The 26,997-nt window shown below is 34.4% G+C and overlaps 1 protein-coding gene across 1 annotated transcript; it reads left to right on the top strand.

Moving 5' to 3' along the window:
* The first annotated feature begins 1,531 nt into the window (after positions 1-1,531).
* LOC142637174 (transcription factor IIIB 60 kDa subunit) lies at positions 1,532-26,075 on the top strand. Its single transcript, XM_075811455.1, is given in 20 exon segments — positions 1,532-1,747; positions 1,846-1,947; positions 2,041-2,122; positions 6,850-6,925; positions 9,873-9,965; positions 10,063-10,135; positions 11,210-11,272; positions 11,414-11,526; positions 13,955-14,034; positions 14,153-14,239; positions 16,554-16,634; positions 18,782-18,931; positions 19,016-19,159; positions 19,517-19,655; positions 19,752-19,873; positions 23,798-23,878; positions 23,995-24,123; positions 24,674-24,754; positions 25,202-25,255; positions 25,392-26,075. Coding segments are annotated over 19 exon segments (1,968 nt in total). The 5' UTR covers positions 1,532-1,747; positions 1,846-1,879; the 3' UTR covers positions 25,644-26,075.
* Positions 26,076-26,997: the final 922 nt, after the last annotated feature.

The following is a 26,997-nucleotide window of genomic DNA, read 5'->3' as shown; positions in this document are numbered from 1 at the left end:
TTATGGTGTAGGAATAAAGATAGTTTTTTTTATTTATTATTAATTTATGGTGCAGAAATAAAGATAAGTTAATTAAATTAGAAATATTTTTGGAAGTTAAAAAGATAATAATTAACTTTTTCAAGTTTTTTTAACATATATGATATAAATAAGATATATATATATATATATATATATTTTATTTTTTTGAATACTAATATCTTCTTCTAAAAAAAAAAAGAATGCTAATATCTTAATTAGGGTAATAATTCAGCCAACAAAGAATAAAGCAAAATTTGTATGTTAGTATCCGGTGAGAAAATTGTTTAAATAACTATAAAAACCAAACTATATTATTAGTTAGCCAAAGTTTGAAACTAATTTGGTATATAACAAATTAAGTCCTTTGGACTCGATTTTCGAATGCTAAATTGACTGCTTTGAAGTCGATTTCAACATCGTTCGTAGCTGATGTGAAAATGTGGTCCACGTAGACATAGAACTCAAGTCCATTGGACTCGAGTTCTGTCAAATAGAAATTGAGTCCACAAGACTCGATTTCATTTTGTTCATCATCTTCTCCTTTCGTTCTTTTTTTTTTCTCCATTTCAGGTCCCGTTCTCTTCTTCCCTTCTTTCTCCATTTCAGGTCTTGTTCACATCTTCTTCCCTTCTGCCAAGCCTCCAAAAATCTCAAACCCATTTTTCTCAAAATCCCAAACCCATATCTCAAAATCCAAATCCATTTCTAAAAATCCCAAACCCAAAACCCATGAACAAAACCAAATACAAAACCCAAAACAAATCAACGCGTTCTTCTCCTCCACTGGAGCGGCGGCGAGAAACCACGATCCAATTTCCATCGCTTGAAGTTTTCGTCGCTTGGGTTTGGTTAGAATCAGCACCTGGGTTGCTGGGTACATGTTCTTCTCCTCCACTGGAGCGGCGGCGGCGAGAAACCACACGCCCAATCCGATTTCCATCGACTGATTCGGCGCCCGATCCGATTTGCATCGTTGCTTCTTTCTTCTTTGTTGTTTATCTCTGGTTGTTGATCTCTGCGTTTTGCTTCAGTGTTTTGATCTCTGGGTTTTGCTTCGGTGTTTTGATCTCTGGATTTCTTCTTCGGCGTTTTGATCTTTGGGTTTTTGCCTGGGTTTTCATCTCTGGTTCTTCAACGTTTTCTTCCTCAGCATTTTGATTTCTCAATTTAGGTGGTACGAAATCGAGTCCGTAGGACTCGTTTTATACTTCACACAACTCGAGTTCACAGGACTCGATTTCTATGCTGACGTGGACCAAGTGTCCACATCAGCTATGAATGAGGTTGAAATCGAGTTCGGTGTATTCGATTTAGCATTTCAAAATTGAGTCCAAAAGACTCGATTTGTTATATACCAAATTTATTTCAAATTTTGGCTAACTAATAATATAGTTTGGTTTTTATAGTTATTTAAAAAATTTGGTCGTATCCGGTGCTAAAACCCCAAATATTAAAAAAAAAAAACTAAAAATCCAAATATTTTTGGCTGGCGCTCTCTCTTCGATCTTTGCCCCTCTCTCTCTCTCTCTCTCTGCTATCTCTCTCTCACTCGCGTCGCGGTGTTCACCGTGGGCGGCGTTCGTGAACTTTGAATAACCTCAACAAGAAGAACAAAAGGACCTCTGTTTCACTTGCTCTAAAACCCCAACCCAAGCTAAGCTAAGCTATTTTCTCTTCCTAAAGTGGCACTGCTCCCTAATTCTTCAACCTTTCGAGGCCAATTAAGGTACGGCATGCTTTCCCAATTATTTTTCCCCTCAAAATTAATTCTTTCTTAAGATAAATTTTTAAAAAATATATATATTTTGTTATTGTGAGAATTAGATTGGCTTCGATTCGAATTCGAATTCAATAAACTATGGCTCTGTTCTTGAGTTGTGCTAACGGTAACCATCGGCCTACTTCGTCTTATGCCAATGGCTTGGTGTAAGTTCCTTTCAGATTTTTACTCTTTTCAAAAATTATGTGCAAAACTGTTATGCTTTATATGTTAATTTATTTATTTTTTTGAACCAATAGGTGTTGTGACGTTTGTGGGAAAGTTCTCCATGAAGATTTGTACACTGACGAACCTTCCTTTGTTAAGGGTGCGGGAGGAGAGGTATGTAATCAATGTCACTGCTTTTTTATATATATATATATATATATATATTAGTGTTGTATCTGTATGAAAATGAGAAACTGTGATAGTGATTGTAAAGATTTGACATTTGATTGCTTATTGATAAAACGGTCAATAAAATAAAAAAGAAGTTGGAAGTAGCGTCGGAGATTCAATACAGACTTATTTATTGAACTTGGGAAAACTTTATTTATGTTTTTCCTGGCCATGATTTTGATAATGGGTGTGTTTGTATAAGCTATTAGAAAACAGGAGTTTTGGGTTTTAAAATGCTCTTTAAATCTCCCAAAACGCGTAACCAAATGGACCCAATAGACGCGTTAATGTGTACCTTAGACCATGTCTTGTTTGTTCGTATGATACAAAACAATCTGAAATGATAAGTCTGCTGCCTTGGCTGATGGCAACTTTGAAACTTTTTTTAGGGCTCGTATGTTAGTGAATGGGATTGCTACATAATTTTTGGTTAGTAGGGTGTAAAGTGAGCTAGCTGAGAGAGTATTGAAGCTATATTGTTAGGTTGGTTTGAGTTATTATCCTGGGCTCCTTATTGATCGAGAAAAACTCCATTTTGTTGAGGTTGATGCTTATGCTTGTTTCGTTGGTAGAAATTCCTGTATGTATTGGTTTCAGTTATATGGTAGCAACTCACTGTTGTGTACTCGGGTACTAGTTGGCACGTGTTGGTGTTGTTGTTGGTGTTGCTGCAAAGTGATTATTAGGACATTGGCTCAAGTACCATTTCTCCTGCCTACTTTGGGTAATTGGGTTTGGAGCAAGTGCATCAATTATGTGTTTTTCAGGGAAGCTTATTTGACAGATTGTGAGGTTTGAATGTGTTATTCATGGTTTATTCATCTTTCTTCTTGGTTTTGCTTGAGCCTTTTGATTTTGATTTGGCTTGATTGTTTCACTAAATTATATGCTCCAAGGAATGATCTAAACCGCCAGTGAGCTTTAGCCCATGGGTTCAAGATCCATTGAGTGCATATGTAACTTACCAATAAAAAAGAATGAAATAGGCCAGTAAGAGTTTGTTATTGCGGCTTACATACTTAAAATGACCGTCTTTTTCTGGTGGTATGAGGTTACTCAGAGCTTGATGCTCTATTACTTAACAATTTGCCTTCATTTGATGCATGTGAATTTTTATTCTTGTGGAAAAAGAAAGTTTATATAGGAAGTATACAAAGCTAAAGCAAAGCAAAAAATAGGAAAAGAGAATGAAAAAAGGATCCAAGCCGTAATGTTAATGGCAAAGACGCAAAAAGTATAGGTCAAATTAGGTTGATTAAACAAATATTCGGACCTGGGATATCTGTTTTGAATAAGAATTTTGATGTGGCTTGTCTTGAAAATGCTTCTCATGGAGAAGACGTTGGATGAGTTAAAGGTTTTATGCCAGCGTAGTCTTTTTGAGCGGTCTCGTTGTTGGGGTTTTACTGATTCTTCGTCTCTTTCAGAGTTTATGTTTTCCCTTAGATTATCCTTCCCCTAGTTTTTCTTTCTTTGTCTCTTACTGTTCATCATCATGAACATCCTGTACTATTCTTCTTTTTTTTTTTTTTTTTTTTTTTTTTTTATTTAATATTAGTTCTTTGATTACCTATATATAAAAAAAAAAAAAAAAGTATTTTAGGGCAAACACCTATTTAGTTCTTGAAAATTATAAGAGTTTCATTTTGGTTCTTTCAGTCTATAAGATGTAATCAATCTCTCGAATAGTTCATAGGGTTGTATCTAGGTTCTTTCATCCATCAAATGTGATGGAAAGTTAATTTTGACGGTATATTGCCCAGCAATTGGTTTTAGTGGGTGAGGTCAGTTGCCTGTAGGTTTTACTAGTTGGAGATGTGTCCACAGGGCTCTTCTTTAGAAAGATTCCATACGTAATAAAAAAAAGGGTTGTATTTGTAGTTATGTACCCCATAGTGGTGTAGCAATTTTTATAAAGATTTTTTTTTTGACTGTTTTGTATTTGCTGAAATGGCCTTGTAATGGGTTGGAGAGATTCCTTTAGATTGATTTGGAGGAGAACTTTGTACAAAATTCTTTTGATGTAGGCAGATTTTAGATTCAGTCCTCATTGCTAATGAGTGCTTGGATAGCAGATTGAAGAGCTGTGTCCCAAGATTGATATGCAAGCTGGATATAGAAAAAGCATGTGAATTGGATTCTCTATTTTATCTTTTGGGCAGAATGGGTTTTGAGGAGAGATGGAGGAGAGGCTCGTGTCACTACTGTTTGCTTTTCAGTATTAGTGAATGGATCTCTTGTTGGTTTTTGGGCAGCTCATGGGGTTTGAGACAAGGTGATCCTTTGTCACCTCTTTTGTTTCTTTTGGTCATAGAGGTATTGAGCTGGATTTTGAAGAAAACTGAGGAAAGTGGTTTACTATGTGGTTTTCATATGGGACGCAATACTTCAGTAGGAGTGAGTATTTCACATATTCTTTTTGTTGACGACACTATTTTATTTTGTGATGCTTCTAGGGAACAATTACTTTTCATTAGGTTGGCATTGAGATGCTTTGAAGCAGTTATTGGTTTGATTAATGTGGGGAAAAGTGAAAAATTGTTTCTATTGGGGAGGTGAGTGGTCTGCCAATGAAATATTTGGGTATGCCTTTGGGTGCTCCATTTAAGGCAACTTCTATTTGGAATCCCATTATGGAGAAGATGGAGAGGAAACTTTCGGGTTGGAAGCGACTCTACTTATCAAAGGGAGGTAGACTCACTTTTTTGAATCTGTCAAGCCATTCAACATACTATTTATCTTTATTCACCATCCCTAAATCAATGACTGATAGGTTGGAAAAAATTCAAAAAAATTTCTTTTGAGGTGCTTTAGAGGAGGATTGTAAATCCTCCTTGGTGGCTACGGACAAGGTTTGTTCACCCGTTGTGGTGGGTGGATTGGGGCTTAGGAGAGTTGTTCATTTTAATCAAGCATTGTTAGGAAAATGGTTATGGAGTTTTGGGAATTGATACATCTCATTTATGGAAGCGGGTTATTGCCACCAAGTATGGGGAGGACTGCGGGGGGTGGAGTACTAAAGCTAGTAGGAGGACGCATGGGTGTGGGTTATGGTGTTGTATATGAGCAGGATGAGATAGATTCTCTCAACATATGACATTTGTAGTTGGAGAAGGCAATTGTATTCTCTTCTAGCATGATTGGTGGGCGGGGGATATTCCCCTTAAGCTTTTGTACCCTGATCTTTTTGAGTGTTTGGGTGATAAGGAAGCTTTTATCTTTGATGTTATGATTCATCAGGTGGATTGGGTTTTTAGGAGTTGGAATTTGAGATTACATAGAGATTTTCATGATTGGGAACTAGAGGCAGTCTTCTCTTTTCTTGAGCACATTTGTTCTCGATTTCCAAGGGGTGAGGGGATTGACAGGATGCGTTGGTGCCTTAAAGGTAGTGGCCAGTTTGATAGCCTTTTTATCATGTGATTCGGGCTGCTACTAAGTCTCCATTTCCATGGAAGGGTATTTGGTCCGTTAAGGTTCTTAAAAGGGTTGCGTTCTTTATGTGGATAGCTGCTTTAGGTTGGATCCTTACTTTGGATAATCTTATGATAAAGGGGTTGCCTTTGGTGAATTTGTATTGTATGTGTCGAAGTAATCGGGAGTTAGTGGATCATCTTTTACTTCATTGTGATGTTGCCCATGCTCTGTGGGGGATGTGTTTTTGATATTTGGGATTAATTGGGTTATGTCGGGGACTGTTGCCACTTTTATTATTTTGTTGCAGGAATTGGTTTGGGAAGCATGACTCTGTAATATGGAATATGGTACTGGGTTGTTTAATGCGGATTGTGTGGAAGTAGTGGAGTGGTCACGTGTTTGAGGGCAATGTGATTTCTTTGGACCAATTAAAATCTGTGTTTCAACATGCTCTTTAGGCACAGTGTTGGGATTTTTCTGATTTTTCATCTGTTTTTGAGTTCCTAGCTTCACTTAGACCTGCCTTATAATATTTTTGTGTTTTCTTTTGTTCCTTTGTGATCATCATCGTGAACTCAAAGTTTATTTTTTTCTCTGATTAATTGCACTACTTACCTATAAAAAAAAACATGTTATTTTTGGAATTTTTTTCAAATTTTTATACATTAGTAAATAGCCATTTGTAATAAAAAATTAGATTAGTGTTTATGAGAATTTTGTACTTTGATGCTCCTAGGCATGATCATAAATTGTGAATGCATTACCTTATAATTAATTTTGGTGGGTGGGGTTGGTTGCCCGTAGGTTTACTGGCTAGAGGTAAGTCCAAAGGGCTTTTCTTTTAAAAGGTTCCCTATGTTACTAAAAAAAAGAAAAAAAGATTTTGCACTCTGATATCGTTGCATTGTTTTTCTAATGCTTGTGATGAATTGAAATGTACATGCTTAGATTTTGCTTCTTAGATATTGTTAGTTTATTTTTAAGTGTATGAACAGTACTCAGTCAAAATATATATTTAGGTCAATGTCGCCATCTTTTCCTTGTAATATATTTATTTTAATCTTTTGGCATGAGTAAACTATCTTTTGTAATGAAATTTAGACCAATGTTTGTGGGATTTATAACTCTGATAGTCTGCAACTTTGCATTATTTTTCAAATGCTTCAAATAAATTGTAGTGTACATTGTGCTTTATTTTGCATTTTTTGGCCACATGTTTTGATTTTTTAATAGTGGAACACTTTTATCTGCAGAGCAAATTGTCAGGTAGTGTGGTAAGATCCATTCAAAGTGGCTATTCAGAATGATTTAGGAGGACTTTAGATAAAGGTATGTAATTTTGCTTTGTAACTGTCTACTTTTATGTATTACTAAGTTAGGTTGTCCTATTAGGAGTTTAAATTTCAATATTCAGGGTGTTAATGTTGTTTATAAAGAAAACTCATTTTAGTAAAGTTTGAAATGGTTTTATTTATTTATTTAATAAGTAACTTTGAAATGGTTTGTAAATATTGTTTGATAATTAAAATTATTTTATTGAAAAATAGGAACTATCTCATGTAGTCCGGTGGATAAGATAGCCTAAAGAATTACAAAAGAAAATAGAGAGAATCAATGAAATCTACAAGAGAATGGATATCATTAGGTCCCCTAGGTTGCAAAATATGGGACTATTTAAACAATGTTCTCATGAAATACCATTTTGTCAATAGGCTTAGCTGAACCATTGAGTCATACAAATCTTAAAATGTACGATGATTCCTCGTTCGCCATAGTGTCCACACCAAGCATAATGGGGCCAAATAACAAAAAAAAGTGTTTGCCAAACCAATTCTTCCATCCAAATAAAGATTAACGGCATTTTGACACTATCCACTTTTTGGCATTACCAAGTAGATGTTGTTTTCACGGCAACATATTTTATCAATCGGATGCCATCATGTGCCCTGATTTCAAAACTCCTATAGAAGTATTGTCTCCTCCCTTGTCTTCAGAATTATTTCCTCTCACTCTTCATGTGTGCTATATTTGTTTCACATTCATCGTCTTGAAGGTGGTTTGTTGGATCCTCATGCTTTTAAGTATATATTTCTTGGCTATTTGGCCACAAAGGATATTGTCACCATTGTCATTCTTGTAAATACTTTGAGTTCGATGCTTATATTTCTGGTTTGAACACTCCTCATCAAGGGCAGGGCATTAGTGAAGAGGAGCCCCATTCTGGTGTTCATGTGTTGCATATGATTACCCATTCATCCTTCCATTGTTACTTATGTTGATCCCATGAGGCACGAAGAACCACCCCAACAACCTCTTGTGGTGGAACAACATTAACAGTCTCAAGTGGTGATGGAGCTCTCCTTCTCACTAAGGATGTCACCTTGAAGTATTTCAAACACAGAATCTAAAGACCAATCTCCTGTCTACATGTCGGCTTACTTGGGGGTCAAGGTATTTTTAGTGATACCTCTAGCTATTTTCATACTCATTGTCCTGAGAAGAATGATGATTTAGATGCTCTTTTTGCCCTTCACATGATCCATAGTAGAAATATGCTATGTGTGGTCTATCCTTCTCTTTTCTCATAGAGTTCTTAGATTTATGTACTTTTCGTTGATTGCTAACCTTCCTTAGTACACACGGCCTGTGTATGCGGAGGTCAGCCTGTATCCTTTTCATAGTTTTTTAAATAAAGTTCCTAATTCTTGAGATTAAGTCTTTTTTCTTTTTTACTCTTCTGGAATGGTGTTTAGTTTTACCATCTTTTTCTTGTCTTTCCCTTCCTATTTTGCTTGATCATTGTAATTTGGTTTCTTGATGTTTTTGCCTCTTTAGTACATTTCCTATGTACGGGGCTGTGTTCTTCTCTAATATATTTTTATCGTTACTTATCAAAAAAAAAAAAAAAATAAAGTTCCTAATTACCTATATAAAGAAAAACCTATGATTGAAGAAACGACAGCTTTGAATAAGTTTTTTTAGGAATTAGTTCTCTTGCCTAAATGGAAAAAAGACAGCTGGCTGCAAGTGGGTTTTCATAGTTAAGCATAAGGCAAATGGGTCCATAGAGAGGTACAAGGCCAGATTGGTTGCAGAGGGATTCACTTAGACCTATGGGATTTACTATCAAGAGACTTGCCTCAATAGAGAACATGAATTTCATATGAGTAATCCTATCCCTAGCAACTAATTTGAATTGGATTGTGAATTAGCTTGAGGTAAAAAATGCTTTTCTTCATGGTAATTTAGACGAAGAGGTTTATATGGATGTTCTTTTAGGTTTTGGGAATCCCTTTACACAAGGGAAGGTATGTAGAATAAAAAAAAATTGTATGTTTTGAAGCAATATCTTAGAGCAAGGTTGAATGATTTTCTCAAGCTATGCAGGGATATGGATACAGATAGGCTCAGAGTGATCAAATTGGATTTATGAAATACTCATCCTATTGTAAGTAGGCCTAAGCTCCCATCATGAGCGGGGTCCAACTCGCTAGGTTTCTTTCTTTTCAAAACTGCGGGTAGAATGGAGACATGATTGGAACTCATGACCACCATTTCTGAAACCACTATAAATTACCACTTGTCCTGCTGTCCAAATTGTTTATGTTGACAAGAAATGGTGAATTTTAATCGCTTAACCACTATTCTAACTGTTTTAATTGTAACGTTTTAAAATTAAAGGTTTATTTGAAACCACCCAGATGTAAAAAATTTTAGGCAGAGAGAGAGAGAGAGAGAGAGAGAGAGAGAGCCACCAGTTAGTACACCAGAACCCAGTGGTGCAGGGGCAGTAGTTACTGTGTCATGACACAGCGAGTTGTATCTGAAAGCACTCAGGCTTTCACTCATGACGCATCTTGTCAATTTAATAATGTACATTGATTGAATCTGACACAGATTGATTGTGGTTTAACATCGATTAAATTAAAGTTTTAAGGACCAAATAGAAACTACCCCCATAGTTGGATGGTTTGCCTCGTTGTTTATTATTTTGCAAAAAACAATTGCCAATGTTCAAGTGGCAAATCTTCTTGGCCCCACAAATTTCAAACTTTTCAAGTTTTACATGAATCCAGTAAAATGAATGAGGCAAAGAAAAATACAAGTCCGTCCTACCATATTCTTCACAAGATAATCAAGTCATGATAATCTCATATACCATTTTCATGTTTTAGAAGTCATGCATGCATAAAGATGGAATCAGATATAATAATTTCATTTCTAGTCCGGAATAGTAATTTCACTTCTAATCAGAACTAGTTATTTTTTTTCACAGGGAGAGATATGATAGAAAGTATCGTTACAACATTTAATATAAGCGGTGGTGACTCTATAGTTAATCCAGCCTGGGCATTTTATCAGATATGGTGTTTTTATTATTATTTTATTATTTATTTTTCCTATGGTGTCCTCATCAGTTGAATATTATTTTCAAACATCTGATTTAGGTATGACTTTGCAGATAGCTGTTGAATGGAATTTTACTAGGGGGCGTAAAACAGATCAAGTTGCAGCTGCTTGCCTTTATATTGCATGTCGGTAAGCAAATTTATATAGGATTCCTTAAAACTTGAAATTACAGTTATAGTCGGAAGACCTTATACTCTTTATTTTGTTGTATGTTTAATTGGTCATCTTTTACTTGTTTGACAACCTATGAAGCACAAACACTTCATTTGGGGTGCCATGCCAGTTTCGTACCCTTGTCGGACACAGGACATGCCTAGGACACTTTTGTATGCATGTGTCCCAGCTGTGTTTTTATTTTTATTTTAAAAATCAAATTTGTGGGACACGGAAGGGATACGAGAACAAGAGGAATTGAATACCCTTTCACAAAACAAAGAGAACATTCATGCTCTAATAGTAACAATGCATTTGAACATTAATTAATATTCTTATTCTTGGTTTGTATTCTAATTTCTAAACATCCTTTAATTGTCACAAATTCACTTTATTAGCTATTATTGCTCTTAAATTGATGTATATTTAACATTATATTATTACATGAAAAATAAGTGCTTAAGCTTAACATATATAGAAAATAAAAATAAAAATATATTTAATACACGTGTCCTGCGGTACCCGTGTCTAATTATTTCAAAAAATGCTGGGTCCGCATGTCGTACCCTTGCCTGTGCCTCCTAGTTGACAACAGTAATTCCATATCAACGTTATGACTTAAGAGCCGAGTGGCTGATCTAATGTCCAAAATTGTCATTGCTACCATTTAGTCAATTACTCGACTTGAGAAATAGTTTTGTACTTGGGAATACTAATGAATCAAATAGTTATGCTTTTAAATTTACTTATGGATTGTTACATATTTCTTTTAATTTCATCTTGTGGCCTTGGATTGCATGTTAATGTGCAGGTACCTGTGATAATATCTTCAGTTAATTGTTAGGCATAGTTTTGTACTTGGGAATACTAATGAACCAAACAGTTATGCTTTTAAATTTACTTATGGGTTGTTTCATATTTCTTTTAATTTCATTTTGTGGCATTGGATGGCACGTTAATGTGCAGGCACCTGTGATAATATCTTCTGTTAATTGTTAGGCATTTATTAATGGGACTCAATAATTGAAATTAGCTTTTTATGTTTTGCAGTGTAGCTAAAGACCCAAAACCGTTTCTTCTTATTGATTTTCCCTAGTATTTGTCCACAAATGTGTAAGAGAGAACCTACTTCAATATCAAATTTTAATTTTTTTATGTGCAACCTATATCAACATTAAACAGTATAATACATTATGACTTTACTGCCACTTTTTTTCTTGTACTATTGACATCTTCTCTTCTAATATAATGCAGTTATGTGCTAGGTGCTGTATTTTTGCAGCTTTGCCAACTTCTAAGCCTTGGAGAGCATCCTACCATTATAAAACCTGTTGATCCTTCCCTTTATATTTCTCGATTTACAGAAAGTAAGGACCTACTGTTCATTGTTTATAATTATATTGCAAGAATTTGTTTTTGATAAGTCATTACAAGAATCTTTATTCCCATCTTTACTTTGTTTATTTTTTCATTTGGCTGTGTTCTTTGAGTTAGAATTCACTGCTTTGTTTAGTTATTCTTTTGGCTGTGTTCTTTGTGTTAGAATTCACTAGTGTGTATTGCTTGCGTCCATTTCGCTTGCATCGCATTAGGTAAAGGCTTAGTAGACGGTCGCCATCGTAATGGAGATATATGGATGGTTGTTCCTCATTGTTTGATGTGGTGTATTTGGAAGGAAAGAAATAGTAGGTGTATTGAAGACAATGAGTGTTCTATGCCTGATCTCAAGCTTCTATTTTTCAGAACTTTATTGGACTAGTTCTCAATGTGAAGAAACCAACCTTTTTCTTCAATTTTGGATTTACTTGATTTATGTAATTTTTGTATTTGATATATACACCCCTATATATTCTCTGTGTACTTGGGTGTATCTTTTTTTCTTTTTTTAATTTTTTTTTATATCAATAAATCTTTATTACTTATAAAAAAAAAAAAGGTAAAGGCTTAGTAGACTGAGCTTGATTATAGGGAATATGATAAAACTAGAGGATCCATAGGCCTTGTTTGGGAATGTTTTCTAAAAATTGTTATCAGAAAATCTTGTTTTTTAAAGATAGGAACCATTTTTTTTAATGGTTTTGTATGGGATAAAAACCAAATAACCCTCTTGGGTTGGGCCCTTCACTGAAACAACTAATTTGTAGAGATGGGCTTAAAAGCTAACTTTGAAATAGTGAAAAGAAACTCAAAGTAAAAAGATTTAAAGGCTGGGAGATTTGAGAAATGAACAATACTCTTCTTTTATAAACTCTCCTTGGTCTGTCTGAGGAAGACTAATACACAAGGATAACCATAGTACAAAATAAAATTCAAGTGTTTACAATAATTTCTCTCTCTAGAATTAATCTTTTTCAGATCCCCTCACATAATGGGTCTTTTCCTATTTATAGGTTGGTTGCTTCCATCTTAGCTGTCCACTTTTACTGTGCACTCAAGTGAATTGTTCACTAGTGTGGAAAATAGTTGTTCTTGGGATCAAGTTTCTGAAAATACCTTTTAGATGTTTTCCAAAAATTGTTTTAAGAATATGCCAAAAATGTTTTTATTCAGCGAGCCAGTTTTCTGTTTTTGGAAACAAATTTCCAAACAGATGTATGAATTCTCTGCCTAGTAAAAAAATGGATTTCATATAATTGATACTTCAATCTTTTATTTAATTATTTTATTTTATTTTATTTTTTTTTGAAAATCTGCATGTTTAACCTTCTGGGTTGATGCAACTTTATGTTTGAAAATCTGCACGTTTAACCTTCTGGGTTGATGCAAATTTGTTTTCTTCTATTTTTTTTAAAGAACAAACTCAATTATTGAATTTTAGAATTATGAACATTGAATATACCAAGAGTGTAGAAATGATGAAAGAAGAGTACACAGCTTCATATGTTACCCTTGAATTTAAAAGAAAGAAACATACACAACAAATACATCTGACATGAATGAATATTAGCAAATGCAAAAAAAAAAAAAAGGATACTTAATTAGAGGAGTCATGGCATATTGTATTGCACATCATCGTTCCTAAGAGTGGTGCTAAGTTCAATGTAGTACAACAAATTCTAGTTCATTTGAGAACAGTGAGGAACCAGCAATTTTGTTGAAAGCGCTGTGGCCATGTTATTTGTTTCATTCTACTACATTTGTCCCAAATTTTTTGTCATGTTTAGAAAATCCAACTCTTTAAGAGAACATTTAATGCGTTGTCTGTTACTCAAAAAGATATAAGTTTCCAAAACTATCCATATTAATTTAAATTCTAGAGAAGAATGGCATTGACTTTTAAATAAAGTAATGGGTAAGATATTTATTGATATTTCAAAGAGGACTGCATTTTAGGACATCACAAAATGGAATAGAGGACCAATAATTTGGGACAGAGGGAGTACTTGATTAAAGAAAAAAAAAGAGATGGGTCTTTCCTCTCCATAAACAGGGAGAGGAGGGTGGGATTATGGATCCTTTCATGGGTGTGTGAGTTGTATTTTTGAATCAAAATAAACAAAGTATATATTTCTCTCTCTCTCTTTCTCTCTCTTTCTCTCTCTCTCTCTCTCCATAAGGAAAAAAAAGTGAGATAGGGTGCTTTAAAATAGAAATATATAATTGTTCTAACAGAATTATACGAATATCAGTTGGCTGCCAGAAATCTCTAATACTCATGTAATAAATTATTCTGTTGATGAGCCACTTGCAGAAAGATGGAAACAGAAATTGGAGGATATTGAGAAATGGACATTATAATGAATGGTTGGAGTTGATGAAGCTATTAACTGATGTAGCATGTTTTTTTACTTTTAGAATTATTAAAGCAAAGAAATATGAAGGTGTCTCAAACTGCATTATACCTTGTTGCCAGAATGAAAAGAGACTGGATGCAGGTAATATATATATAGCAGCTGATATTTGTTTCCATGTTTAATTACTGGGAAACTTACTTTAACTTTATATCATTTACTTCAACAATTAAAAAAAAAAAAAACTTTATATCATTTACAGACTGGCAGAAAACCTAGTGGGCTCTGTGGTGCAGCATTATATATCTCTGCTCTTTCACATGGGTACAACTTTTCAAAGACTGACATTGTAAGTCCAACTTACCTACTCCTACTTCTGCAATTTGCTCTCTTGTGTGCAAATTGATGCATTGTTAGTTAGAGATCTAGTTTTGCTTGCATAAGTATATTTTAATCAAATTTTAATAAGAGTTTGATTCTTTTGTAACTGACGTTTATACAAAAGAGAGGTGATAACATAAGATAAATTTGGGTGTAATGGGACCAATGGGTAATGCCAAGGTCAGTCAGCTCTTTTTTCTTTATGTGGAGAAACTAGTTTGGAAGGCATCGTTCGACCATTTGGAATATAGTCCTAGCATGTTTAATGTGGTTAGTTTGGCAGGAACGCAATACCCGCACTTTTGAAGACAAGGAGAGAACATTAGATCATCTAAAATCTCTCATTTCTGGTACTCTGTTTCTTTGGGCTTGTATTTGGTGGTGTATGAATTGTATTTCTTTATCTGATTTTTTAGCCTCTAGTTCCTTTAGTTCTTGATTATTTTGTATCTGTTTCTTGTTCAGAGTGTTCACTATCGTGAGCATGATGTTCAATTTTTTCAATATAAAGTCTTATTACCTATAAAAAAAAAAAAGGTGTGTGGTAGCCTCCATGGCTCTATCATGGAAATAAAATGCTTAGGGTTAATTCATTTGTTAACCATAATACACATGTATCATTTATAGTATTAATGATAAAATACAAAATGGCTAAAGTTCCCTCACTACTAATTCAATATTACTTGTAACACTTACCTTCAAGTTGGAACATATAAATCATATAGTCTCAGCTTGTAACATAATAAATCTAAACCAGCCTTGCACAATGGTTTTGTGAACATATCAGTAGCTTGGATCCCTATAGAGACATGCAAAGTAGCAACTACACTTTTTCACACTTTCTTGAACAAGATGACAATCCAACTCTATATGTTTGCTTCACTCATGGAATTTTTATTCTAAATTTATCAGTTAATATTTTACTAACCATGGTTAAATTATTGTAAAGAGATTCTTATAAAAAGTTAGAATATTTCATTACTAATATAAACAAAACAGAGGGGAGTGTTAATTTCTTCAAACCTCAAGAGAGGGAAGTGTTTTTTCCCTTTGAGTTTGAGGTGGAGTGTCATTCCCCCAAACCTCAAGAGAGGAGAGTGTAATCACCCCATAATACAATATTACTCATAACAATTACTACAACTGCTACTGCTACTACTTGAGTTGAATTAAGTATCAGAGGTTTTATAAGAGTTTTTTTTTTTGACTGATAGTTTTACTTGATGTTTTATATTCAAAAGAGAACAGAGAACAAAAGACCAAATTGGGTGTAATGGGACTTAGGTATATATTGGTGAAGTAGCCATCAGTATTGTTACTAAATTTTCTGTTAGCAAGTAAGCCAAATGCTAAACCATGTAAACTGTTTCTCAGCACTATATGTGATCTTTCTGCATATTTTAAATCCAAGTGTTTAGATTTTTGGGTTTTTTTTCTGTAACTCCACCCCTCTTTGATTTGTACAGTGCTATTCCTAGCAAGAAATTGCCATGATATATGCTTAGGACATCCATTGTTGTCCAAACTTCTTTTCCACTATGTTTAAATATTTTCTTTTAAAGGTATTTTCGGAAATTTGACTGGAATATGATTCTATTTTACATTCTTATCATGTTGTACTAAATTGTGAAATACAGATTCAAGGTTGTATTCCTATGTTATCACTAAACAAATAAATAAGAATTGTTTACTATCTCTACATCTTGTATTCCAATGCTCATTCTTATGCCTATGTAATCATCTTTCTGGTGTACCAAATGTGCCTAACAATTTGTAACGAATGTGATAATAATGTCACTAAGGTACACTTTTAACCATGTCATATGTCTATATTTTTGTGATAACCATTTCACTATCTATGTTATATTGTTAATTTTTAAACATTGTTAAGCTACATTGCCTTACCATTTACCGTTCATGTCTTCTTGTATTTCTAATATTTTTAGAAGCATTATTTCAAACGATTTTATTTCATTAGAATGTTATTTTTAGCTTAACTGAATGGCTAGAGGTCAGTCCAAAGGGCTCTTCTTTAGAAAGGTTCCATACACTATCAGAAAAAACTATCTTGATTTTCTGGAAGTTATGTGCAATTTGTTATTAGTTAACATTGAAAAACTGATTATAATGAATAATGAATTATTTCATTCTTAAAGTCTTTTCCTCCTATCTTTAATTAGATATTGCCCACATCTATATGGCATTAAATAATCTATGTCAACAATCTTCTTGATGTGCGAACCACTATTCATAAACTGTCTGATGGATTCTCTTTTCATTAGGTAAAAATTGTACATATCTGTGAAATGATGCTGACAAAACGATTGATTGAATTTGAGAATACAGATTCGGGGAGCTTGACGGTATGTTCCATTTCTATTAGGATGTGATGCATGCACACTTTTTAAAACTCATTATTAATATGTGTCTGTTACTTCTGTAATTGTTACTTTTGACACCTGCTATGAGATGTAATGATATGATTGGGTGGAGGATTAGCTCTTGATTCAAAATCCATTGGCTCGTGTAATACTTATCAATTAAAAAAAATATCATGATGCTGACTATTTGTTGATGTATATAATTGCATGAACTTCTTAGTTTATATTTAATATTTTCAACTATGAATGTAATTCGTACTTTCCTACCTATATTTTTTTATTGTAGTTCACTATCCCTCAAGCTGTGGCAGCTAGACTAGAAAGGATTCAGAGGAATTTCCCTTAGGGGACTTCTGAGGAAGTTTTTAAATATCATTTAGTGGCTTGGAATAAGGTTTGTTTTCCGGTGGAGGTAGGTGGGTTGGGGATTCAGAGGATTGGGTTTTTTAACCAAGCTCTGCTTGGAAAGTGGTTATGGTGCTTCAGGAAGGAAAGTGACAGATTATGGCGTCAGGTTATAGCAGCCAAATATGGTGTGACTAATGGAGGCTGGTGCACTAGAGGTGTAAGAGGGACTTATGGGTGTGGGATGTGGAAGGGTATTAGGGCAGGTGCAGAGAGTTACTTTGGGCAGGTAGTTAATATTGCAGGAGAGGGTCATCGTATTTGAATCTGGAATGATCCTTGGAGTGGGCATGCTCCTCTAAAGGATCTTTCTCCAGATCTGTTTGCATGTTCTCTGTCTAAAGAAGCTTGGATTTCTGACTTGGTTTTTGCATCAGAAGGGAGGAGTAGGAGCTGGAATTTACAATTTTGTTAAGTTTTCATGATTGAGAATTGGAGGGTGTATGTTCTTTTTTTGAGCTTCTTTATTTTAATATACCAAGGGGTGAGGGGAATGATAACCTGACTTGGAAGTTGACTCGGTATGGTGTGTTTCATGTGTGCTCTTATTATTATTTGTTGTTTGGTCCTCTTACTAATGTTTTTCCTAGGAAGAGCATTTAGTGTGTAAAGGTGCCTAAAATGGTGTCTTTCTTTTTACGGACAGCAGCTTGGGTGGAACACTTACGATTCATAATCTTTTTAAGAAGGTTGGCCCTTAGTTAATTGGTGTTTCTTGTGTCGTTGCAAGGGGGAAACTGTGGACCATATGTTGATCCATTGGAAGTTTGCTCATGCTTTATGGAGCAAAGTTTTTTTGGTTTTTGGGATCCAATGGGTGATGCCAAAGACAGTGGGTTCTCTTCTTTTTGCATGGAGGAATTGGTTTGGGAAATATTTGTCAAATATCTGAAATATGGTTCCAGGATTTGAGCATGTCTTATGTGGTTACTTTGGCAGGAACACAATACCCTTTGAAGATAATGAGAGACCTTTAGATCTCTTAAAGTTTCTTCTATTTGGGACTTTGTTTTAGTGGGCTCGTATATTGGGTTTTACTCAATGTATCTCCATTTCTGATTTTCTACAATCTGCAAGCTTTACTTCTTGAGGTATATGTATTTGTTTCATTTCAGAGTGTTTATTACCGTGATGTTCATCTATTTCAATAAAATTCCTGTTACCTAAAAAAAAAAATTCATCTATTTCAATAAAATTCCTATTACCTATTAAAAAAAAGAATGTAATTCATAAACTTCATTTCCATTTGGTTTGGTTTTGTTCTGCTCATTTGATACATTTAGTATTAATGCTTTGCCAATATATATCCTAAACTTCTGTGTGATATTTTTTCTTCACTTTGAAATAAAGTGCTTGTTTGAAGCTAGAGATAACTTATTTCAATTCATGGCTGATACTTTGTGGCTACTTTCTTTAAATAATGTGCCTTTTGTTCTTCCTTTTATTAGTTAATATCAATGTTCTCAACTGCTTAATAAATTCTTTTAAAATGGTAGTAAGTTGTTCATATTCCCTCAAATACTTGATTGGTGTTAATGTTAAATGCATTAACTAGCACACATTTAATTCTTTGTAATGACAATAAATTGATTTAAGATTTTATTAAAGCTAGACAAGAAGTTGGGTCTATCAACATTATTTAGATACAATGTTGTGAAATCAAGAACTTGATTCTCCTATTATATGATGTTGATAGCTTGTCTTGTAAATTTCTTTTTAAATAGATTGAGGAGTTAACCAAGAATGCTGTAGAGCTTAAGGAGAGCGTTCCATCAGTTGATGTGTCCCAAAAGTCGGGGGAAGTGCTTTGTGAACATAAAAATAGTGGGGCACCTCATTTTGCCCATGGACTTTGTAGAACTTGCTATGACGCTGTAACTTCTCTCTCTTTTTTTTATTAGGCTATTTTCTTCAATGTGTTTTACTTCTGTGTTCATAGTTGTTTTTGGTTGCTATAGTTTGTTAAACTTTCTGGGGGACTACATGGTGGGTCAGAACCTCCTGCTTTCCAGCGTGCTGAAAAAGAGAGAATAGCCATGGAATCTACTAATAAGGCAGATGAATCAAGTGTGCCTCAGCAAGAGAGTGAAAACATTGAACAGGTAACTGAATGTCAGTCCTATTTCGGCATGCCAACTTCCTCTAAAAAAACTTCCTTATTGGTTAGTATTTGTGTTTGTATTTTTCTCTTGACAAGTATTGAAGTTAGGAGGTAATTTTTTATTAGAAAGAAGCAAGGGCATGGATATTTACTGTGATCCCTAGTTTGATTCAATTATAAAAATTAAAAAAAACGAAAAATAAAAAGAAAAAAAGAAAAGAAAAGAAAAGCAGTATTGGTGTATTTTTATCTGTCGTTTCTTCTAGTGTATTGCTGATTCTCAGGATTTGTCAACTTCTTTGCCTAGTATTCCCATGTATACTTAAGTTTTGTTTCTTTTTTGTCTGGTATTCTTTAGGTTGAGAAAGTCATGTCTTTCACTGAAAACAGTCAAAAGGCAACTGAGAATGAACAATTGAACCAAAGGGATTTCACTGAAAGCAGCCAAAAGGAAAATGAGAATGAACAATTGAACCAAAGGGAGAATGGAAGTAATTGTAAGTGTTATTTGAAAATATTGTTACAGGAAAGGTTTTAGTCCTGCATTTTTATACAATATATCTGCAAGCAATCCTGTTAATACTCAATTTCAGCAGCTGCCACTGGAGATCAGATTGAAGGAGATGGTGTTTCTGATAAATTTCAGAAATCTAAGGATTCAAGTTCCATCACAGATGATGAATCAGATGGACTTTCTGATATTGATGATGTTGAGGTATGAATATTGCATTAGCCATTTATTTTTATGCTTTATTATAAGAATATTTTGGTCTCATGGGAGGTGCACATACTTCACAAAAGCTTATCAAATGAGATCTGAACATCAGACAAATATTTTCCATTTATGTACTTTCAGCAGTTGCCATATGAGGAACCTTTTGGTGGACATACACTTTGGGTAGTATTTTGACAGTTAACAACCTTAAGGGGAGAGAAAATTTATTGTAGTTTGGCGTTGCATTGTAAAAATGGTGGTGAGATTGTAGATATCCATCTTTTGCATTGTGGTTGCATTGTAAAAATGGTGGTGAGATTGTAGATATCCATCTTTTGCATTGTGGTTTGGTGAAGGAGGTGTGGTGATGCAGCCCATAGCAAGTCAAGGGGGCTGCATGGGGGGAACAAATAATGAGAGATCCAAGCCAGACCTCAAGTTTTTTTTTTTTGATAAGCAATAAGTTTATTGATGTCAAAAAAAGGGGAACACCCAAGTACACAGGGAGTGTACAAGGGTTGAAACAATCAAGAACAAAAATTACAAGAATCTAAGAAATCAATAAAAGATAAAAATGATTGGTTCTGCAATGCAGCCAACCAATCCATTAAAGTTCTAAAGAAAAATAGTTTCAAGTCTGATATGGATCTCTCCTTATCTTCAAAGCACCGACTATTTCTCTCCCTCCAAAGGCACCACAATAAGCAATGGGGAACCATCAACCATATATACCCATTTCGATTCACCATTACACTTGCACATGTAGCACCAATCCAATATCCAATTTTTCTTTAGAACCTTATTCAATTGGTTGTCAGCTTTGCAAACCAATAATTTTTTTTTTTCTTTTCTTGATTTATGTAACTTGTTCTTGATTTGTTGACCCCTGTACACTTCTTGCGTACTAGGGTGTCCCTTTTTTATATCAATAAATATTATTACTCATAAAAAAAAAAAAAAACTTACAAAGAACAAAAAAAAAAATTTAAGGTTGTACCAATACTGAATTCTGAGGCCTGGGGTTCCCCAGAGTCAACACCAAGCCATTGAAAGAAAATTACAAATAAAAGCTTTATTACTCAAGTCAAAATGTACCAATACTGAATTCTAAGGTCTTTAAATAGGGTTCCTCAGTTACATCAAGGAAAGGAAATAACTCAATCGATTTCATTAAATACAAAAATAAAAGGAAATAGATGTAATTTCAAAAAATGAAATATGATCTAATGAATCAATCAGATCTAATTGGCTGTAGGCCTCCATTGTCCATTGACAAAGTTACCAGGTGGACCGTATCCTTGTTTCAATGTCCAAAAACAAGTGTGATCAAGAGTCTATATTCGATGCCCGCACCTTGTTGTTAGTGTTGTCATTATTTGGGCTGTATTGGAACTTGTCAGATTTTAAATGCTGTACTGCTTTGTCTTATGTGGGGGGGGGGGGGGAGCTGCACTTTTATTATCCTTTTTGACCTGTATATTATAATTTTCTGGAAGTTACTTTTCCACTGATTCTTCAATAAAGTTATTAATACTTACAAAAATAATAATACCTCTTCATTTTGAGTTTAACTAGCTGTAGGAGAGGAAAATATTTTTTTATTGGTAATTATGTATGCAATTAGAGGGTTTTCAACGAAGAACTTACCCTTTACGTTGTTTTTACAATTGGCATTTAAGATAGAGCTCATTGGCAGTGACGTAACAAATATTTTGTAAGGCTATGTTGAATTTAGAAGGGGAATTTTCAATTCTTAGGAAGTTGTGAAAGTTTAGTTATACATTTGACAAAATCGCCAACAATTACAATACCAATTAGCATTTTAGTTCTCATGAATCATGAGAATTCTAACTCCCATCACTTAGATATGAATTGCCAGTTCTGGCATATCTAAATCTTTGTGAGAATTGCTAAAGTACAAATAGTACATGTAAATTTGAATTTTCATTTGATAATTCTAATAAAATTTTCTCATTACTTATCAAAAATTTGAATTTTCATTGAACAAACATGTGCATTGAGTGAATTCTAGAAAGAAAAAGGGGTTATAGTTCAGCCAAAAATATGTTTCACCGTTCCAGGTTTTTTTTTTTTTTGTCATTTTAAAATTATCCATAATGTTTTTGTGGAGGGTTGCAGCTGATTTTCTACCATTAGCAAGCAGATTGGCTAGAAACTTGATTGGTGAAGGAGAGGTGTGAGGTTTGTGTGGAATGGAAGAAAAAAAACTCATTTGTTTTTGAGGTTTTAAGAAGCAAGGCCACTTTGGTTTAGTTCAGATTGGGCTTTGAAGTTGGATGGTGTCCAGATCTTCTCGGGATCAATGTTCAGTAATTATGCACCTGATGATTTGTGGCAGGACCAAATGACTGCAGATCATTTTTCCTTGATTGCTGCTGTTACCATTGATGTTCTGTGGAAGCTGAGTAATTCAGTTTTACTTGGAGGAGCTTAAGTTGACCAGATTTTGCTTGGAGTTTACATCATACTTTTACCATGAGTGCCAGGAAGTACCAAAAACCAGAGATGGTGATTCTTAGTCAAGTGATACCAAGTTAGGAATGCAATGCCCTCCTGAACAGTGGCTAAATTTTAATGTGGATGCTGCTTGTGATGCTTGTGTAGCAGTTGTAGCAAGGAATAGCACAGGGGAAGGTTTAAAAACTTGGTTGGAGAACACAATATTGTATTCAGCAGCTGCCATAGCCCTGGCAGTGAGATGGGCTCTGGAGTTGGTGCTTAACATGAGCTGCAAGCATGGTTTAATAGAAGGTGATGCTAAATTAGTGATAGAAAGGATACTTATCAATAAATAAATAAAAATGAATAGAAGGGATGTCAATTTGTTCAAGAAAGTTGGGTGAGATATTATGCATCTGCTGATGGACTCTTGAGGATTTATGCAAGCTCATCTTGATTCTAGTTTTTTGTTGAATGGGGTTGTAGAGATAATAATAGAGTGACTTTTTATCTTTCTTTCTACTCTCTTACTCTTCTTTCCCTTGGTGTGGCAATCGAAGGTTCCTCCAAGGATAGCTTTCTTTTCATGGTCTGCTTCCTTAGGTAAGATCCTTACAACAGATAACTTTCGCAAAAGGCGTATTATTGTTCTTGACTGGTGTTATGTGTGTAAGAGGTTTGGGGAGTCAGTGGATCATCTTTTTCTTCATTGCCCCATGGCATTTGAGTTGTGGTCTTTGGTGTTTTGTTTGTTTGGAATTCACTGGGTTATGCCACATAAGGTAATTGAGTTGTTTGAGACTTGACAAGGTAAGTTCGGGCGACATCGCAATATAGACTTATGGAGACTTGTGCCGCACTGCTTGATGTGGTGTATTTAGAGGCTAGATGTATTGAGAGATGTGAACGGTCCTTGCTATAGATAAAGTCTTCTTTCCTACAATCTCTCCTTGCTTAGAGTGTGGCTTTGTTGCATTTTTCTTGTTTTTCTTGCTAGTTGTAATTTTGGCTCTTGATTTATGCCCCCATAGAGCATCCCCAAAGTACTTGGGTTGGTTTCTTTATTAATAAATTTTTTTGTTACCTATCCAAAAAAAAAAAGTGACTTTAAAAAAATAATAATAATAATAGTGGCCCATTGCTAGGTAATGGAGGCTTAGATTCAATTTTTCTGGAGTTTTGTAGACTTGTGCTTTTCCAGGAGGGCTTTTGTAAGTGTATAAGCCTGCTTTGTAATTTTCTACACATCCAAAAAATCGCATTATCATTCTTGGGAATTTTAATTGTTGTGAGTTCAAACTCCCAAGAATTGGTAAATCTCAATATTTGAAATTCTCAACAACTGAATTCATTGGGTTGGTTCAGGTTGCATTCTTATAAAGCTCTATACTATGCATGATAATACTTAATTTTCTTTCATTTAATTTTAACTGTGTGTTTGTTACTTGATTTGTGTGTTGCTAGGTTGATGGCTACCTGAATAATGATGAGGAGACACGTTATAAGACAATTATATGGGAAGAAATGAACAAAGAGTATCTTGAGGTTAAGATTTCCTTGCAACTTTGAATTGAGTTTTTGGTGAACAAAAAATATACATATTCTGACAATATTTTTCCCTTAAAGGTTTATAAAATGTACTGTATCGGTATGCTTTTTAGGAACAAGCAGCAGCAGCTGCTGCTAAGATGGAAGCTAGTCAGGTAGACTTAGAGAATTGTTCTGATGAATTACGAGCTGCGCATGAATTTGCTGCAGCAGCTGCAGCAGCTGTGGCCAAGTCAAGAAAGGTTTTATTTACATGCCACTTATTGCACTTTGTTTTTGTTTTATTTTAAATTTAATTTTATATTTTATATTTTTAAAGGTAACTTATAAGTTATATCAGTGAAAACCTAGACTTTTAGATGCAAGGACGACAAGAACTTTTTTGTGGGAAAAATATGGGTGAAGTTGGCTATTTAAATTAGTTTTTAAATGGCAGAGGGAGTCAAGTAAAATTTGTCTAAAGGATTTCGTAGTTATTTTTGTACAAATTTCATGCCTTGTAGTAAAGGTTTCATCTTCCAAAATCTGCTGTTTAAATGAGAAATAAAAAGACTAAAACTTATGTACTTGTTTTGACTATTGTTAAATTTATCTTTTTTTCTTCCCCCCCCCCCCCCCCCCCCCCCCCCAAAAAAAAAAAAAAAAGCACTGCTTGCAGTTGTAAGAGAAAATGTTTTCTTCATTTAGGTTATGATTGTTTTGAAATTATAATTTTGTTACCCTAGTTATTCTCGTTTGAAACATTTATTATCTAGCAATACTTTTTATATCTTTGGTTTCCTATTAAACTAGGAGCGAAAACGAACACAAGATTCAAATGCCAATCCTGCTCAAACAGCTGCAGAAGCAACTCATCAAATGCTAATCAAGAAGGTAAGTCACGAAAATATCAGTCTTGAAGCAAATGAGTATTGACTAAATATTGTAAATAGCTGTGTGTGTGCGTGTTAATCTCATGGTATGTTGGTATTTAGCTCAGCTGAATTAATATGATTTTTTTTAAAATTTTAATTAAAAAAAATAATTTTCTGTATCATCTTTGTCAATTGTGTTTTCCTATGAGCTTCACTGATGACCATAACTGTGTGTGTAAATCACACGGTATGTTGGTATTCTGCTCAACTGAATTAATATGGTTTTTTTTTTCTGTATCATCTTTGTCAATTGTGTTGTCCTATCAGCTTCCTTGACAACCGTATAATTTTTTTGAATCCTTTTTTACCAGTTTAAAGTCTACTATTAATTTCATTGCTTTTTGCTTCTCTCATCCTTGCTACTAATGTGTTATTTTCCCTCCGGTGTTGATTGTGTTGGTGACAGAGACTTAGTTCGAAAATCAACTACGATGTGTTGGAGACGCTCTTCACCAACGATGTATGTTTATTTTCTCTTATTTTTATTGTACAAACTTTAATATCAAGATTCTGGAAGTGTGTGCACGCATGTGTGTAGTTACCAATTAAATACATTAGTCCAACTTATTATAATTTTTTTAAATTAATCCTGGCAGCCACCGTCTGATTCAAATAAAAAAGCCAAAGCATCAAATGATGATGGTGATGGTGATGGTGATGCCACAGGGCAAAGTGATGGTGAGAAAGAGCATGATGGGGACATCACAGACAACTATGATGAACCGGGACAAGGGTATGAAGACATGGAGCAGGAAGATGACACAGGAATATATAGCAATGGATTGCACTATGAAAATGGAGGGGATTTTGATGACTATAACTATGATAATGGTGACGATGAATATTGAATCGAAAAGTTATTATGTTCGAAGATGTAGCTCACGGAATGCTCTTTTGAATTCTTTGAAGCCCTTGGGAAGAAATTATAAAATCAGATTGGATGCCGACATTGAAAGGAAATTGAAAGAAAAAAGAAATATTATTTTAGAATTTGTTAAGGAAAGGCTTCAACTGGATGTAATACGGATACCTAATCTTGTGGAGCAATTCTTCAAGACACAATTTGAATTTAATGCTTTCTTTTTCTATTTCCTTGTATTTTTCGCCAGTCGCAAGATTTGTACCATGATGATCATTTGGCATTTTAGCAGCTAAAACAGTGGAATCAACCTTAGCAACAGATGTATTAGGAACTGAATTTTGTGTCTCCTCTTGAATTAATAAAGAGTAAACCTTGCTAAGAGATGGAATTGGATCCATAAGCAAGACTTGAGTCCTAACTTGTGAGAAAGATTCATTTAATCCCATTAAGAACTTCATCACAGATTCTCTAACTTGTAAATCAGTGAGCCTCTTTTTAATGTTGCATACACATTTTCCACAAGTATATGAAGGAAATGGACTAAGGTTTTGTAATTGATCCCAAAATACCTTCAACTGAGTAAAAAAATCAATGACAGACATCTCACCTTGATGGAGCTCTGCAATTTCCTTTTGAAGATTGAAAACCCTTGGTCCATTTGTTTGAGCAAAATGATTTTTCAAATCATTCCAAATCTCTAAGGCAGTGTCTTCATAGATGATACTTGCTTGAAGCTTTGGTGAGATTGAGTTGGTTAACCATGTTCTAACCATGTTGTCACACTTGATCCATGCTTGCACAATTGAGGAAGTAGATACCAATGGTGATGAAAGAGTTAGAGTCCCATCAGTGAACCCTAATTTGTTCTTAGTGAGCAAAGCTTTTCTCACAACTCGAGCCTAAGCTGAATAGTTTTCTCCACCTGTCAAAGGCTGTGTAATAAGGACTAAACTTGGATTCTCTGCATGATGCAAAAACAGAGGGTCATCCATTGGAGAATCTTGCGAAGAAGAAGGTGGATTCTCAGATGCAGAAGCATTGGTAAAACCATTTGTAGTCGCAGCAGAAACCATTGTTGGCAAAAGAAGAAAATTTTCTCAAGAACAGAGTGATTTTCTTGAGAAAATTGAGAAGGAAAAACTGAAAGAGATGCAAAACCCTAGAAAGATTTGAGAATTTGCTCTGATACCATATCACGAAATGAATGAGGAAAAACTATGTTTTCATTAATTAGAAAGAACTAGTGGATGTCCCGCGCGATGCGCGTGTTCGTTATTAGTTATTTTATAATACTCGTGTATTATAATGTTTGGAAAATTAATTTCAATTATGTATTATAC

The sequence above is a fragment of the Castanea sativa genome, chromosome 5 (genome assembly GCF_040712315.1).
Source record: "Castanea sativa cultivar Marrone di Chiusa Pesio chromosome 5, ASM4071231v1".
Lineage (NCBI taxonomy): Eukaryota > Viridiplantae > Streptophyta > Magnoliopsida > Fagales > Fagaceae > Castanea > Castanea sativa.
This window is presented reverse-complemented; position numbering and strand designations above follow the sequence as displayed.